At 41.6% G+C, this 17,894-nt stretch overlaps 1 protein-coding gene across 1 annotated transcript in view; it reads right to left on the minus strand.

Moving 5' to 3' along the window:
- The window catches only part of DENND5B (DENN/MADD domain containing 5B), a 267,015-nt gene extending 249,885 nt beyond the window's left edge, over window positions 1-17,130 (minus strand). Inside the window, exon 1 of the mRNA XM_006874749.1 lies at window positions 17,004-17,130. Within this exon, the coding sequence (XP_006874811.1) occupies window positions 17,004-17,130 (127 nt within the window). The remainder of the gene's footprint in view (window positions 1-17,003) is intronic.
- Between the last annotated feature and the right edge of the window lie 764 nt (window positions 17,131-17,894).

Here is a 17,894-nt window from a genome sequence, read left to right on the forward strand (position 1 = left end):
TTTTCTTCATACAATCATTTATTGCCAAGAGTTTTTAAACTGAACATGTATCAGTTTTATAATTTAAAGCCAAACTTTTTAACAAGTAAAATGGTATAGATTTTTAAAATATGTTGTACCACAATTAAAAAAAAAAAAGCACTCAGTGTTTTTTGCTATCTCAAAGCAATTATTTTATTTACCCTCACTCATAGTGGAATGAATATTTAGCAGAAAGTGCATTGTAAATCAAAGTTCCAAAGCTTTAGCTTATAATTCTAAGGGTTTATAAGCAGCCATTGTTCAGAAAGTCCTACTAAAAACGTCTGAAACACAACAAATGCTTTGTCTTCTGGATAAACTTGAAGATAGGATGTAAAATAATAATAAAATATAGAGATAATCCCCAATTCTTACTTTTGCACTAGTTTTAGCCTCTTTTCCAAAAAGTTTTTTATACGAGCTAAAAGTAGCAAAACTAAATGAGTCATCTCCTTTTCCCAGTCTCTGTTTCTCTTCCTAAATAGTCCTGGTGGTACAGTGGTTAAAGTGTTTGGCTACCAATAAAAAGATCTGCAGTTCAAATCCACCTGCTGCTCTTTTTCCCTAAAGATCTACAACCGTGGACACCTTATGGGGCAGTTCTAATCTGTCCTGTAGAGTCACTACAGGAAAGGTAACTATGAGTCAGAATCGACTCTATGGCAATGGGTTTGGTTTGGTATTTCTTCCTACTCTAATTTACCTACCTAATGTATTTAAAAAGTATTTATATACTGATTATAAGATAAGCAGGTCAAAGCGCTGATTCTGAAAATATCAATCTGCTCTCTTTGCATGGCACTTCTGAATCCAGATTTTCATTTCTCATACCTTAAAGAGACAATGGGATGTAAATAGTCGATTCTTGAACTCGATACTCAGGAAAACTCAGTTTCACTTTAAGAAATGAAATTTTCTAATAACTTTTTACTCCAAGAAAACCATTTTCAGTCACATACACACACACACACACACACACACACACACACACAACTTTAAAGTTCGTATTAGTAAATCTAATTACATAACTATTTTTTTTAGGAAGGTGAAGAACAGTATTAAGGAAAAGTAATTTTTTTAAAGAAAATATATTTACTAAACTTATGATCACAATTAAATCTGAATGTTATCTTCGATTTTCTAAAAAGCAACTTTTAAGGAAGCTTAAAGCTTTCCGTTGCTGTGTTACGAAACCTGGGTAGAATGGAGAAAAACTCAAAGGCCTATAATCTTATCACAAAGCTGCAGGGTCAAAAGGCAGAGGTCGGAGAACAGGGTACAAGACAGTTCCCACACTTGAGAAGAACTATATCTCATTATTTCAAAAGACATTAAAACAACTATTCAGTTGTGTTTATTGAAATAATACCAATATTCACAACTTCCATTTAAGTCTCAAGGTAAAGCTGAATCTTATAAAACAATTTATTTTTAAGAGCAAGGAATCTAAGAAGTTATATCTTCCTTTCTCCTACATTTGAATAAACAAAACACTATCTCCTCCCCCTTCTCCCCCCACCTCCCTCCTCTCTCCCTCTCTCTCACACATACCCATCCCCACCCACCCCCACACACCAGGGCTTTAGCTGCCCCTCAAAAGCTGACTTTCAGATAAAAGGTGTCACCTGATCTATTCAATAGAGTTCAATAGGGCACAGAAATAAATACTAAATGCGCAGACATGCCAACAGACATTTCACATCAAGACCTCTACCTCCTAATGATTCAACAAATAATGTCTTCTTTTTGGCCTTATGGTCACATTCAGAAAACACTGAATTTTTCCTGCTGCTTAGAGGAAATTTCATTCAGGGAAGAGTGAATATATTTTGTTAAACTTTCAGTAGGCTCAACAGTTATGCAGAAAAATTTTAAATAATTATTGTGTGTTTTCTCATGCAGGTATTTAAATGTGTGGGGACTCAGAAGTATGGGACATTTATTTGTATATTTCTGTATCATTTCCCCCCCTTGAACCAAAATATTGTGTTCTAAGTGAAAGAGGTTGGTGTGAAAGATAATAGTGAAATCAGGAAATGAATTATTTTTGGAATTATAGGTGTGGGTTTTAATTTTTTGTTTTCTACCATCCTCCATGGAGTACTGGTGTGGTGCTGTGGGCTAATGCGTCAGACTGCTAAGTCATATGAACTGCAAGGTTGTGGTTCAAACTCACCAGCTACTCCTTGGAAACCCTATACAGGGTTGCTATGGGTCAAAATCGACTCAAGGTCACTAACAACAACAAACCATCCTCCATGTTGCTGTAAAGTGCCACTGAGTTTGTTTCCATGCACAGTGACTCCATATAGGTTTCCAAGGAGCACCTGGTAGGTTTGTACTACCAATCTTCTGGTTCGCAGTCCAGTGTTGATCCTACAATGCCACACCAGGAGTCCATCTCCTCCATGTACCCATGCATTAATCTCTCCCTTTTGGTGCTTTCCACCAACGACAAGAAGATTTCTAAGTGGTTCACAGTAAATAAAGCCCACTAGTCCTTCACAGGACTCCTGGTGTGGTGCTGTGTGTTAATTCGTTGGACAGCAAAGTCAGTTTGAACCACAAGGTTAACAGTTCAAGCTCACCAGCCACTGCTTGGAAACTCTACACAGGGTCATTATGGGTTGGAACCAACTCTATGGCGATTAACAACAACAACAAAGTCCTTCACGATAAAACATAGATAAGTTTTAATATCTAAACAGACATATCTTTCATGTATTTAATTAAAAACAGATTGTAAATAGGGCTGTCAACAAAGAAATAAGCACTGCTAGACAGGAGTGTGGAACCAACTACACGGCACATAACAACAACAGACAGGAGTGTGAACAACCAAACAAAATAACCTGTTTTGGAATAATCACCTCAATGGTTATCTATGTCTGTGTTTTAATAAACAGTGAAATCACAGTTATTGTTCTTGTGAACAATGGCACAGAGTAAAGTCAAGTACGAAAGCTCATTTCCCTGGAGCTGAGCCAGAATATTTTGAAACCCAGACAGAAGTTTATTTATTAAGAAAAAGAATACACTTAAAACAGGAGAGGGGAAATGTTTTTAAACCATTTGTTATCTTATTATCCCAGCCATTTTTATTTCCTTAAAGGTTGGAGATAAATTTAAGGTGAAGACAAATTAACCTAGAGAGTAAAACAAAACACTGTGGCCCTGGAAGTCAACCACCCACAACTTTAAACCTAAATTCCTACTGCTCAAATCTATTCTTATTAAAGGCAATATCTCATTCACATGGAATTCCAGTTGATATGCTGCTGGTGCCTATCAGTGAGGACTTCTATGTCAAGGAATTATAAAAGTACAGAATATACCCCCTTCTCTCCCCACTAAAAAATTCCTAGCTCAGCTGCCTAGGGGAAACAATGCCTCCATGCTATTTTAGCAATAATCTACAACAAAAGGGAAAAAATGACAATAGATAGCAAAAATAGTGTTGGTCTAGCCAAATATCCCTGTTTTCTCAAAGGACTATGAAGGAAGGAAACTTGAAAGGGAGCTAGAAATAGAAAATATTCAACCTGAGAAAGTGTGGGTAATCTTCCCAACTTCTGCTAGGGATGAAGGTAGGTAAGAGAGGCTTTCCTTAAACATTGAAAAGAAGTCTTCATTATGCTGTTTTAATCGTACTGGAAAAATTTTGCCAAAGGAATATTTCGTCTTCTAGATGTTTTAATAAAGAGAAGAGCCACCTAAAAGCCCAATGTGAGGTGGCCTCATGAGCACTAAAGTGGAAATAGGGTGATCTTTGAAGGAATGATGGGGGTACAAAAGATTGATCTATGAGCTAGGAATTTTTTAGTGGGGAGAGAAGGGGGTATATTCTGTACGTTTATAATTCCCTGACATAGAAGTCCTCCCTAATAGGCACCAGCAGCTTATCAACTGGATGAATCCTGCATCTGACCTCTGGTTCTTGGAACTTGAGACAGCAGCCCATCATCTGATCTGATTTGCCACCTTCCACAGCCCTGTGTCAATAACCTGTTGTCTGACCTGCCAATGTTGTATATCAGCCCCTGCAACCACGTGAGTAGAGTCCTCCAGACTGATGATGAACCACAAGATTTGAGACTTGCCAGCCTACACAACCACAGAACCCATTTCCTAGATGGTTGCTGAGTTCTATGAGATATTATGGTAAATTGCAGAACCCTAAGACAGGAGGGCTGATGATACAGTGGGTTAAGTGGTGGGTCTACTAACCACAAGGTCAGCAGTACAAACCCACCAGTTGCTCTGAGGGAGAAAGATGAGGCTGTATGCTTCCGTAAAGATTTACAGTTTTAGAAACCCAGTAGAACAGTTTTACTCTGTCCTATGGGGTTGTTGGGAGTCCTGGTATGGCGCTGTTGGTTAACACGCTGGACTACAAAGTCCACTTGAATCGTGAGGCCTGTGGTTCAAGTTCACCAGCTGTTCCCTATACAGGGTTGCCATGGGTCAGAACCTGCTTCGATGGCACTTAACAACAATAACATGGGGTTGCTGAGTCAGAATCAATTTGTGGCGGTCAGTTTGGGTTTTGGTTTTGTCTCAAGAAAAGGAGGAGAGTGTTGAGGAGAGGAAGAATAGTTGATATCAGAGATGATGGAGTGGTATGGCAGTATGGAAAACTTGGACATCTGGAATACCTTTAACCTCCACCTTATTGGGACCACCAGTCTTGTGTTAAGGAGTTCTGGTAGCGTTGTTGTTGTTGTTAAGTGCCGCGGAGTCGGTTCCGACTCATAGCGACCCTGCACAGGGTTTCCGAGGCTGTAAATCTTTACGGGAACAGAACGCATCATCTTTCTCCCGCGGAACTGCTGGTAATTTCGAACTGCTGACCTTACAGTTCACAGCCCGATTCATAACCACTACGCTACCAGAGCATAGTGGTTACAAATCAGGCTGCTAATCTCACAGTCAGCAGTTAGAAACTACCAGCTGTTCTGTGGAAAAAAGATGAGGCTTTCGGCTCCTGTAAAGATTTACACCCTCGGAAACCCTGTAAAGGGTCGCTCTGAGTTGGAACCAACTCTACAGCACATAACAACAACAACAACAGTCTTGCGTTGATCCTTTTAAAAGAGATTATTCATGCAGGCAGTTTCATTTTAAAAAAATATTAAGACTCTCTGATCTTCAAAAGGCAAACTTTAGAAGGAAATGATCAGTATACAAGGCACAATAAAGCCGAAGTACAAATGGAAAACACATAGAAAGCATTAAACGTAACAAACAAAAAGAACTATACTGGTTGACCATCCCTAAAACCAGTGTGGGGTGCCAATGAGAAAGTAAACTGTGAATGCGATTTCCTAAGCTACTCCTCCTACAACCACAACTGAAAGGAAAAGCATTCTGTAGTACCATCATTTTCTGAAATTTCATAAACATTTCCTATTATTTATATGTTCATAACTTAAGTTTATAAATAAATATGAAATGTTGTTTGCTTTTTTAAAAAAATCAAAGCCTTGCTGGTACCTGCATGTTTGCAGAACTAGTTAAAAAAAAGGGGGAGGGGTAATTAATTTTATTTATCATAGCTTGTTTTAAGAGGGAAGGAACAAACTACTAAATATCTTAGATGGGGGAAATTTTAGAAGTTCTCCACAAAGCTTATAAAATATCTTTAGAAAAATAATTTACCTACTCTCCTGCTTTTTAAAAAAAATCTCAAGTTTCTCATTAAAAAAAAAAAAAAAATTCTTGCTGTCATCCTCAGGTTTAAAACATCCACACCCAAAATGTACTAACTTTTATTGTCAGTAACAATAAACAAGAGACAAAGGCCCTATCTTCCAGGAGATAACAATAGGGAAGATTGACATTAAATAAGCAAGCAAGTAACTGCCTTCTTTACCATGACACCAGAAGAGTTGGATGCTGCCCAGCTACTATTACTAAACATTATGATCAAAGATTCCACAGAAGAATCCTGATAAAAATGGGGAAAATGCAAAACAATTTCAAATTCTCATGGACTCCAAAATTCCTGGAACCATGAAAGTTAGATGATTCCCCAAACCTACTGCCCTGAAATACTCTTTACGCCTTGTTGTTGTTGTTAAGTGCCGTCCGAGTCGGTTCCGACCCATAGCGATCCTGTACAGGGTTTCCAAGGGTGTAAATCTTTACGGGAGTAGAAAGCCTCATCTTTCTCCCACAGAGCGGCTGGTAGTTTCGAACCGTTGACCTTAAGTTTCGCAGCCCGAGTCGTAACCACTACGCTACCAGAGCTCCTTTACTCCTTACACCAAAAATATTCCCTGAAGTTTTCTTAAAACCAAACAGTAATTTTAACAGTAAAAAAGGTGTGCCTTGAGCACTGTACACTTTTAAAAACTATCTGTTGTTGTTATTGTTAAGTGATGTCAAGTGGGTTCCGACTCATAGTGACCCTGTCTGTGTAGGGTTTCCGAGGAGCACTTGGTGAACTAGAACCACCAGCTTTACTGTTCAAACTGACATTTTAGTTCAGCACATTAACTCACAGCGCCATACCAGGACTCCAATAACTATCTATATGGAGTCAAATTGACAGCAGCAACTCAAAAGATTGGACAGAAACTTTATAAATTTGTGTTAATGGGGGAGTAACAACTCAGAAAAGCAGGGTGAGAATAGTTATACAACTCAAAGAGTATAACACCAGTGTCACTAAATGGTACCTGTAGAAACTACTCAATTGGTGTATATTTTGCTGTGTATATTCTCAACAAAAGGATAAAATTACATTTTAAAAAGGTAAATAAATGTGTTTACAATATATTGTCAGGTACTAATAAGTGCTATGTGGAAGCATTGGTGGTTCAGTGGCAGAATTCTCTCCTTCTTTGCAGGAGATTTGGGTTCGATTCCTGGTCAAGGCACCTTATGTACATCTACCACCCATCTGTCAATGAGGGTTGTGTGTTGTTGCTACGATGCTCAACAGGTTTCCACAGAGCTTCTAGATGAAAATGGATTATGAAGAAAGGCCTGGCTACCTACAAAAACCCTATGGACCATAATAATACAATCCCAAGGGGATGGCGCTGGATAAAACAGTTTCATTCAGTTGTAAAGGAGCTGACTTGATGGCAACTAACAATTGCTAGAAGGAAATTAAAGCCGAATGACTGGCAAGAGTGGGGTAGGCAGGGTGAAGAAGGGCACTATTTTATACAAGATTATCTGGGAAGGCATCTCTAAGGAAGTAACACTAGTACAAATACCTAAATGCTGAGACGACAACAATGTTGGAAAGATATCGGGCAGTACTACCTGACAGGGCAGCCACCACTCATGTCTGGTTATTGAGCCCTGGAAATGTGGCCTGTTCAAACTGAGAAATACTGTCAGTGCAAAATACTCACTGGATGTCAAAGATTTCATTAATAAAAAAGAGAAGAACATAAAAATTTTCTGGGCTGAGTTTAACCACATTCCATAGACTCCTGTTGACCTAGAGGTGAGAGAGAGAGAAGAGGAAGAGTTGGTTGGTCCAAAGTGTGATGAGACCTGGGGACACCTGAGCCCATGGACAAAGACATAGCCACAGAGGGCTAGAGCTGAGAGTGAAGCATTAAGCTGTTATGAAGTGCGGGGAGATGTACATGAACAACCAAACTTGCAGATAGTACCCATTTGACCTAGCCTTGATGGCTTGATAATCAAAACTTGACTAGAGGAAGAAAAAAAAGGAAACAATTTTTGATAAAAGAAACGAAGGTAAATTGCTACAATTTTATGAACTTGACCTATACTCATGGAGGTTGTTGTTGTTGTGTGCAATCGAGTCGGTTCCGACCCATAGCGACCCTGTACAGGGTTTCCGAGGGTGTAAATCCTTACGGGAGTAGAAAGCCTCATCTTTCGCCCGTGGAGCAGCTGGTAGTTTCGAACCGCTGACCTTTAGGTTCACAGCCCGATTCGTAACCACTACGCTACCAGAGCTCCTTACTCATGGAGGTAGTAGCTCTAAATACCAATGGTGAGGGAAGGAGTCTTCGTATCAAATATCAATGCTATCCCCTCTATTCACATAATAGATAGAGATGGGCAACTTAAGACACTGGCTACCTAAAATGAGGGGGCGATAAAGGCATGAAGTGACTGGCTTACAAGGCTTCAAGAGGGAGTTTAGTTTAAGAGTGTGTGGGGTAAGATAGAGTTCCCACTGAACAGTTTTCACCTTGTCTGAATGGGTCTAGTGAAAAGAGACAGGTATAAGATTCTTATGGTTCAATAGTGAGTAGCTGTTATCATGACTAGTTGCGACTGTCGCAATTGTAAAGGTAGAAGTTTTGTAACAAAAATGGGGAAGTAGTTAATCTTACCAGTCCAAAAACAGAGGACCCTAGGACCATCAACGGAGAAGAGCACAAGCAGAATGCCGAACCTTATCCAGAGAAGCAGCAACACCAGATATGGAGGCAGAGATGTGGACATGGAGAGAGGGAACAGCTGAGGACTCAAGATTCATGCAAAGAGAGGGGCTGAGAGCTGGCAGCCAGGAGGCGTACTTGCAGAATGTACTCTTTGGTGGTGTAAATTTTTATATGTGCCTGAGTGTTTAAAAAGAAAAAAAAAAAAAAAAGAGCTAAATACTTGAATAGAAATTAATAGAGAGAAATACTGTTAACTGATGGTACATGGAGGGGATTATAATCATTGTAATGAAACAAAGTATATGATTGGTTGAATGTAAAACTGATGATCTGCCCTTTAAATCCTCACTCAATTCACAATAAAAAGTTAAAAAAAAAATTTTCATACTGATTGTACGTTGAAATAACATGATGGATACATTGTTGTTGTTAGGTACCATAAAGAAGACTTGAGAAGAATGGAGGTATTTGAATTATGGTGTTGGAAAAGAATGCTGAAAGCACCATGGACTGTCTGAAGAACAAATGAGATGGTTCCAACTCATAGTAACTGATTGTACACCAGAATGAAACACTGCCCAGGCCTGCGCCATCCTACAATTGTTATGTTGCTGTCACTGTGTCAATCCATTCGCTGGGGGGTGTTCCTTTTTATCACTGACCCCCCACATTATCAAGCATGATGGCCTTTCTCCAGGGACTGGTCACTCCTGAAAACATGTCCAAAGTACAAGAGATTAAGTTTCACCTTACTTGCTTCTAAGGAACATTCTTGCTTTATTTCTTCCAACAGATTTGTTTGTTTTTTAGGGAGTCTATGGTGCTTTCAACATTATTTTCTAACACCATAATTCAAATACATCGATTCTTCTCAGATCTTCTTTATTCACTGCCCAACTTTCACATGCCTATGAGGAGAATGAAATACCAAGGCTTGGGTCAGGCTCATCCTAGGTCTCAAACTGATATCTTTGCTCTTGAGCACTTTGAAGAGGTCTTGTAAAGCAGATCTGCCCAGTGTAATACTTCATTTGATTTCTTGACTGCTGTTTCCAGGAATGTAGATTGTGGCTCCAAACAAAATGAAGTTGTTTACACCATCAATCTTTTCTCCATTTATCATGTTATTTGTTGGTCCAATTGTGAGATTTTTGCTTTCTTTATATTGAGATGCAATTCATACTGAAGGCTGCAATCTTTGATCTTCATCAGTATTTCAAGTTCTCTTCAATTCTAGCAAGCAAGATTCTTTCATCTGCATATCTCAGGTTGTCAATGAATCTTCCTCTAATCCTAATGCCACATTCTTCTTCACAGAATCCATCTTCTAGGATTATTTTGCTCAGCATACAGAATGAATAAGTATTGTGAATGGCTACAATCCAGGCATACACCTTTCCTGATTTAAAACCATAACGTGTCCCCTTTTTCTGTTCTAATGACTGCCACTTGATCTATGTATGTACTAGTTCCTCATAAGCACAATTAAGTGGTTCTAGAATACCCGTTCCTCTCAATGCTAGCCATAGTTTGTTATAATCTACACAGGTGAATGCCTGTACAGAGTCAATAAAGCACAAGTAAACATCTTTCTGGTATTCTCTGCTTGCAGTCAAGATCCATCTGATGTCAGTAATGATATCCCTAATTCTACCTCCTCTCCTGAATCCAGCTTAAATTTCTGGCAGCTTCCTATAGATGCGCTGCTATCATTTTTTTATTACCTTAGACAAAATTTTACTTGTATGTGATATTAACGATACTGTCTGATGATTTCCGCATTCTGTTGGGCCACCTTTCTTTGGCATGGGCACATATGTGAATCTTTTCCAATAATTTGGCCAAGTAGCTGTCTTCCAAATTTCCTGGCATAGACAAGATATTGATTAAATAAAACATACCATCTTCTCTTTTCTTTCTCTATGCTGGTGTTTCACACAGTAACAAAATGGATCAGCTGTCTGAGCCCTGGGTTATCACCAGGAGTTCAGTTGTACTCCCTGTGCCGGACCAATTTCATTATCAAGAGTTGTTTTCTCCAGTGTATTTTTTTAATCAAATTATCACTATTCTTTGTCTTCATTACAATAGTGACTGATCCTTGTTTTACTATTTCCCAGCAGCCTCTCCTCCCTTCTCCCATTAACCAGGCCAGACCTTCCAAAATCTCAACCACAATCTACTCTGGCTAACGACTGAAGCACTATCAAAGGTGGTCAGATGGTGACAGCTCCTACTCCACCAGAGCCTATAGCCTATACTTCAGCATGCTCTTGGCTATCACATTGAAGTCTGGAATAAGGGCAACTTGAAATGCTTGCTCAACTCACATCAAATTCACATTTTCTAAACTTAAAATGTCCTTTACAGTCTCAGCCTGTTTATTGTAAATAATGTCTAAGGTCCCTTCTAAGACTATGATGACATGATACTATGTCAGCCTCAACTAACTTTTATATTTGAGTATAGATCATGGTCTCCACTGCCTCCAAGTTCTTCTGGAAACTATATTCAAGACAATCAAAATGGGAAATAACTAGAGACACTAAGGAAGACAGGTCTGTAGCAGGAATCTAACCTATCAAACTCAATTACTACGAGTAGGACCAAATGCAGACTCATGGGAATGCTTTAAGAATATTTTAGTCATCACACAATTTATCGACTCAGATGTAAACTTTGTTTGTTCACTTATCAAACAACAGTGGATACTACTTATTCCAGGAGAAAGATGAAGCGTCCTGCTCCTGAAAAGGATTGAAAGTCTCAGAAACCCTATATAGGCTCACTGTGAGTCAAAACCAACTCCATGGCACATAACAATTACTTATTAGGTAAAAGAAAGAGGTAAAAACAAAGGTAAGCAAGCCGCTACTCTCACTTCTTGGGTGGCAACTAGCTCAGTATTGAATGAAGACTCATTAGCAACCTGAGACTTGCAGAAGACACAACTTAGCTTGCTTGAAGGGAAAAGAACTTAAAATATTTACTGACGAAAATCAAAGATCTCAGCCTTCAGTATGAACTGCACCTCAATGTCAAGAAAATGATAATCTTCACAACTGGCCCAATACATAACAATATCATGACAAATGGAGAAAAGACTGTAGTTGTCAAAGTCTTTATTTTGCTTTGATCCAGAATCAACACTTACGGCAGCAGCAATCAAGAAATCAAACGACATATTCCATTATGCGAATCTGCTGCACAAGACCTCCTTAGAGTGTTCAAGAAGGACACTCTAAGTTTGAAGACTTCGATGAGTCTGACCCAAGCCCATGGTATTTTCAACAGCTTCATATGCATGTGAAATTTGGACAATAAATAAGGAAGACTGTAGAAGAAACAACACATTTGAATTACAGTGTTAGAGAAGAATATTAAAAGTACCACGGACTGCCAGAAGAATGCACAAATCTGTCTTGGAGAAGTACAGCAAGAATGCTCCTTAGAAGCAAGGATGGTGTGACTTTGTCGTACTTTGGGCATGCTATTAGAGGGACAAGTCCCTGAGGAAAAGACATCAAGCTTGGTGAAGTGGAAGGTCAGGGAAAAGAGGAAGATTCCCCCCTCCCCCCACAACGAGATGAACCACAACAGTGGCAAAAGCAATGAGCTCAGGCATAATGAAAATTGTGAGAATGGTGCAGGACCAGGCAATATTTCGTTTTGTTGTGCACAGCATCACTATGAGTCAGAGCCAACTCAATGGCAACTAACAACAAATTTCTTCAGCTAGATCTTAAAGGAAATGAGATTTTAAAAACAAAAATTCTGTTATCTGAGAAAAAATCACAAGGAACAATATCTGACCTCCTCTGATTTCATATGGGGGAAGAAGAATGAAACTCAGCTTTAGCCCAAAGTCTGTTCCAGTGGGGCTCAGGTCAGACATGACTCCAACCTTCTACCTTCCATACCAAGTCTGACACCAACCATTCTATCTACTGAGCTGGGTTTGATAATTCACTGCAATTGCCACAAAGAACTCAGACTCACAGTTGTGCGGTTTATTAGGGAGGTTCACAGGTTACCCTCTTCCAAGCCACTCACACAGGCAGGGCTCTCCCTGGTCCTTGAACTCTCAATTCGCGTATCCTTGGTTTGTTCTGCTCCAGCACTGTTACAGAGTTCTTTTAGGGCTGTTGATAAATGCCCACAGGACAATTTATGCCACTAAAAGCTTTATCCCAAAGGCCCTTGGCACTAGTTCTGTGGATTAACAAACATAGCTCCCCAAGTGACTAGAGGCATCCCACTCCACAAGAGCATCCTGCCCAAAGGCACTCAGTTTGACTTGCTCAGTGGGCTGGTAAGCTACTTTGTCTGATGCTCCTGTGTCACTCCTCTGCTGTCACAGCTCTGTCTCCTGGGTCAAGGAGGTTAAATACACAGGGATGTTGGCATTCAAAGAGCACACTCCACTCTTGGCTCTTCTTGCTTGATGATAGTGAGATTCCCTCCTCCCTGATGCTAAGATGGCTCATTTCATACCCATGTTAGAGTTCTAAGATTTTACAATCACAATTAACCCTGCCAATAATCACTTGGACTCCTGGTGTGGCACTATAGGATCAGCACTGGACTTCAAACCACAAGGTCGGCAGTTCAAACTCACCAGCTGTTCCTCAGAAACCCTATACAAGGTGGCTATGAGTCTGAATCGACTCAACAGCACTTAACAAAAAAAAAAATCACTCACAAATGAATTATATAATCCTATCAGCATCTTCTCCCACCTTCTCTTATCCAAGAAAATATGTCATTTGGTGGAAATGACAAAGACTATGGGTAGAAGAGCAATATAAAGTAATTCACGGCACTGCACTATCATATCAACATTCCAATATTTACCTCCAGTTACACCTCCCATTCTTCTTTATGCAATAAAGAATCCAGTTTTGAAACCTTTATATATCTGTGCCCATTCCCCTAAAATTTCTAGGTCCTCAATTTTAATATGTATTTTTTATATGTGTTTAAATTGTTTTCAACTATTAAGACACCTATTTACTTGAGAGGAAAGATTATTTTCCATTACTGTTAAAGCTAAATTTTACTGGGAGCAATGTGTAAAAAATAATCTGAAGCCCTGAAAATTTTCATTACAAGGTGTTAGTCTATTTAATTATATTACTTCATCATATGGTATTTGTCCTTAATTTGTCCCACCACCTGTGAAGTGTAAATTCTAAGAACGTGCATATGTTCAGAACAAGTCTACAAAGCAACTGGTAGAATTTATGTTTAATAGAAATCAATTAAGACCTTTTACAGGCAGGGTGACAACTTGCTAAGAAATAGTGTGATAAAAATAGATTAGTTTCAAAAAAGCAAATAGAAACTTAACTATCATTAACTTTGAATTAATAGCATGGCAAAACAGAAACAAGCTTCTGACTAATTTGCCTAACACACTGGCCTTTTTCCTTATCCCCCAATCTAGCTCTGAGAAATAGTCAAGAACATTGCTATTTGGGAAAATGATACTACATTCTTCTGTTCTTCCATGCTACTGGTTGCACTCCTTAATCTCCTCTGTTGTTTTCTCCTCGTTCTCCCTCTGGACATTGGAATCTTTCCATGATCAATCCTTTTTTTTTTTCTTTTCTATCATTCCCTAAGTGGTTTCACCCAGTTTCTTTTTGCTATCTACACTAAGTGCGTGGTTTTACCCAATTTCATAGCTTTAAAATACCAACAGTTTATAATTCTCCCTTGAGAGATAGCTTGCCTACTTCACCTTTCTACATGAATGTCTAATGGGCACCCCAAACTAACATGGCCCAAACAAAACTAATGTTCTGCAACCTGCTTCTCCAACAATCTTCTCTATTTCGGTGAAGAAAGGATTTTTTTACACTTGTTTAGGCTGAAAATCTTAGAGTCACCTTTGATCCCTTCTTTTGAATACAGATATCACATTCAATTTTTAACAAGTCTGTTGTTTCTACCTTTCAAATATATCCAGAATATAGTCTCATCATTTGTATTGCTAGTGCCTTGGTCTACACCATCACCATCTCTCACCTGGAACAATGAAACAGCTTCCTAACTGGCTCCTCCTGTGTCTCCATTCTTGCCACTGATAAACTCTACTCACCATAGCAGCCGAGGTACTCCTTTTAAAAGGTACATCAGATCTTGTCATTACTCTGTTCAAAACCTTCCTCTCATGTCCTATTGCACTCAGAGTACAAGCCTAACAATTGTTTATGAAGCCCTCGGGCTCTGACATTATCTACCACTTTCACCCTCTCTTAATGCCAGTCACACAAGTCTTATTATTACCTAAATAAATGAGGCAATCTCTGACCTCTGGGTCTTTGCACTTGCTGCTTCTTCAGCCTTGAATACTGTTCCCCAATAATGTGGCCTTCTTCAGGTCTCTGTTTAAAAATCTCACATTTTCTGTGAGGCCTTCCCTGACCATCCTATTTAAAACTGCAACCATATCACCTTCCCGCTGGCACTCGCCAATCCCATTTCCCCTTTGTTTTTCCCCATAGGACTTACTAACATCTGGCAAACTACATTCATTGTTTATATATGTCTTACCCGACTACAGCTTAAGTCATGGCTGGTATTTACCATGTTCACAGCTGTCCCCAGCACCTAGAACACAGTCTACACATTGCTGTTGTTGTTTAGTGCCATTGAGTTGGTTCCAACTCATAGTGACCCTGTATAGGGTTTCCAAGGAGCAGCTGGTGGGTTTGAACTGCTGACCTTGTGGTTCACAGTAGGCTATAAAACTATTTGCTGAATGAATGAATGAACGATACTGAAATATTACCAATATAATACTGATGGTTGCCCCAAGACACCTAGAAATCCCAATCAATAATCCACACTCAAATATAAAATAACAAAAAGTTTCTTTAAAATGCATTCAAATTAAATTTTTTACTATTTAATTTTGTTGTTCTTGCATTATGTCTAAAGCATCCAGGCACAGCGTTGATGTTATTTTAGCTTTACTAGGCATACAGACTTCATATGGAGAAGAAAAAAATTACAGGCTTTTTCCTTTCATCAGTTACCACTCGACAGGCCTCCAAGTGACCCCGGTGTCACCAATGTTCAGGGTGTTTAGGGAATAAGGGAGCTTAGATAAATGAGATATCTGTAAATTGTTCAATAACCACAAAAGAGTTATCTCTCCAAATTCCAATGCAAACATTTTTTCTAATTTCATATTCTTTGGTTTTAGTTAACAAAACCATTCTTAATATGTACATGACAGGGGGCGGGAGTGAAATCTTCATTGACGAAATAATATGATTGCACTTACATCCCTCTTCACTCCCCCAAAAATAGTAATAACTAAAACTAGACTTAACAGTTTTTATTGCTGAAAATGTTTTGCTTTGAAGTTGCCCTAATAGAAAGATACTCAGTTAAGACGTGGGCTGATGGGTACTGAACAGTTTTGTTTACTATATTGTTTGTTATTTAATAGTCTTCCCAGTTCTTTCAAAAGGAAAGGAGAAAATTTCACATTGGTGCAATCAACAAGGAATGCTGTGTCCAAAGGAAGCTGCTCTGAAAGGCTATGACCTAAGTGTTTAACACTGACACAGATAAAGTTAGGGCGGTAGATGTCACTTGTCTCACTTATTAAAAAAAGAAAGAAACCGCAATTCAGATCTCACGGAGCCAAGCAGAAAGAAGCAAGCGTGAAAAACGAAATCAGTCGTTCCTCTCTGGCCTCCATCTCGACACTGCGCACTACCGACCCCCACCCCTACCCCCACCCCCACCCCCCAATCCTTTAACGGCCCCTTCTCCCAGCGTCGGTTCACCACTCAGTCCTGCACTGCGCCATCAAATGAATCAAGAGGAGGGGCTGATGTCCCTCCTGGTTAACCCAGAAGACCCACAAGGTGCACCCAACTGCGGAGAATCCAACTCCTTCAACTCAGGAACAGTGTAGGCAATGTCAACAAAGCGTCAAGCCGGCTCCCGAGTGTCCAAAGTCCCGGCCAGCTCCCCTGACACAGCCAAATTCACAGGATTCCAAAAGGTGATTCGACCGTCATCGCAGAACGCAAGGCGGGAGGCGGTGCAGATCCGGAACAATCAAGGATGAAGTCCAACTAGCCGCCCGCCCCATGGGGCCATCACCCGCCTCTGTCTCTGACACCCCTTCCTCACAAGAGGCCTGAGCGCCGCGTCACGTGCCGGGACCGAAACTTCGCGGCCGGGGCGAAAGGGTAGGGGATGGGAAACGGGATCGCAGCAAGGCCAAGGAGTTAACGCACCCTGTGAGTCACTCGCAGCCTCCGCGTGCTGCTGCAGACGAAGGGCCCTGCGTGCCGCCCCTGCCCCAGCCTCCGCGCCCGTTATTAATATCCCCACGGCCCAGAGACATAAGCCCCCGGCCGGCGCCCTCGGGCTCAGCAGCGCACCCTACACGAGGAATAAATAACAATGTCATTAAATCGCCGGGCGAACGCCCGTCCAAAAGGAGAGCGGACAGCGTGAGGAGCGCCGCCCGGAGCTGACTTTGTCTGGAGCCCGACCCCCCACCTCCCGCGCTTCTCCGCAGCGTCCCCGTGTCCCCGAGGAGACCTCCGCGGCGCCGCAGCCCGGCCTTACCCGCCAGCTCGTCGGGCTCCAGCCCGCTGTCCGCGTCGATCCCGCACAGCACGAAGTAGTGCGCGAAGCGGCAGGCGGCTGGGGAGGAGCCCGAGCCCGGCCCCGGCGCCGCGCCGCTCCCGCTCATCCCGGCCGAGCTGTTCCTGCGGCCGCCGCCGCCGCCGCTCGGAAAGACTAGCTACTGAGGCTGCCGCCGCTCCGACAAGGGTCCCCGTGTGTCCGTCCTAGGGCGAAACCGGCGCGCCCATGACCGCGCAGTCGTCGCTAGCCACCGCAGTCTCGCTCCTCGTCCGCCGCCCGGGAAGCGGCCGCGGGCTCGCGCTCGGTCGGTCCTGGTCCCGGTCCCGGGGTGGGGGAGGGGCGAGCAGGGGGAGTGTCGGCGTGAGAGGATCGCGCCGCCGCAGCTGCGCTCGCTTGCTAGGAGCCCCGGCGTCTGGCGCCCGCCGGTCAGCTGAGCTGCGCTGTAGCTGAGGAGCGCGGGGCGGGCGGGGGCGCCAGGAACTAACGCGGGGTGGGGGCTGGCGAGGAGGGCGCGCTCGCGAGAAACGGGGGCGCGCACTCCGGGATGTGCGCGCGCGCACCTAGCGGGCTCTGAGGGAGCGCCGGGCTCTAGAGAAATTCGCCCTCCCCAGCGTGGGCTGCGGCGCAGAGGGCGACCCACATACACGCCTCCAAGCCGAGGCCAGCCGATTAGAGGAATGCCAGCCAAGCGGGATTCTGTCTTTAAAGGGATGCTGTCCGTACTCATTAAAAAAAAAAAAAAAAAAATATATATATATATATATATATACACACACACACACATTTGGAGAAGGATATCAGCAACTCTAAAATCATGTCCCACTATGGTCTGGACCATCAACATCTTTAAACTATGACACGTGCACAGGT

Source organism: Chrysochloris asiatica, unplaced genomic scaffold (genome assembly GCF_000296735.1).
Source record: "Chrysochloris asiatica unplaced genomic scaffold, ChrAsi1.0 scaffold00299, whole genome shotgun sequence".
NCBI lineage: Eukaryota > Metazoa > Chordata > Mammalia > Afrosoricida > Chrysochloridae > Chrysochloris > Chrysochloris asiatica.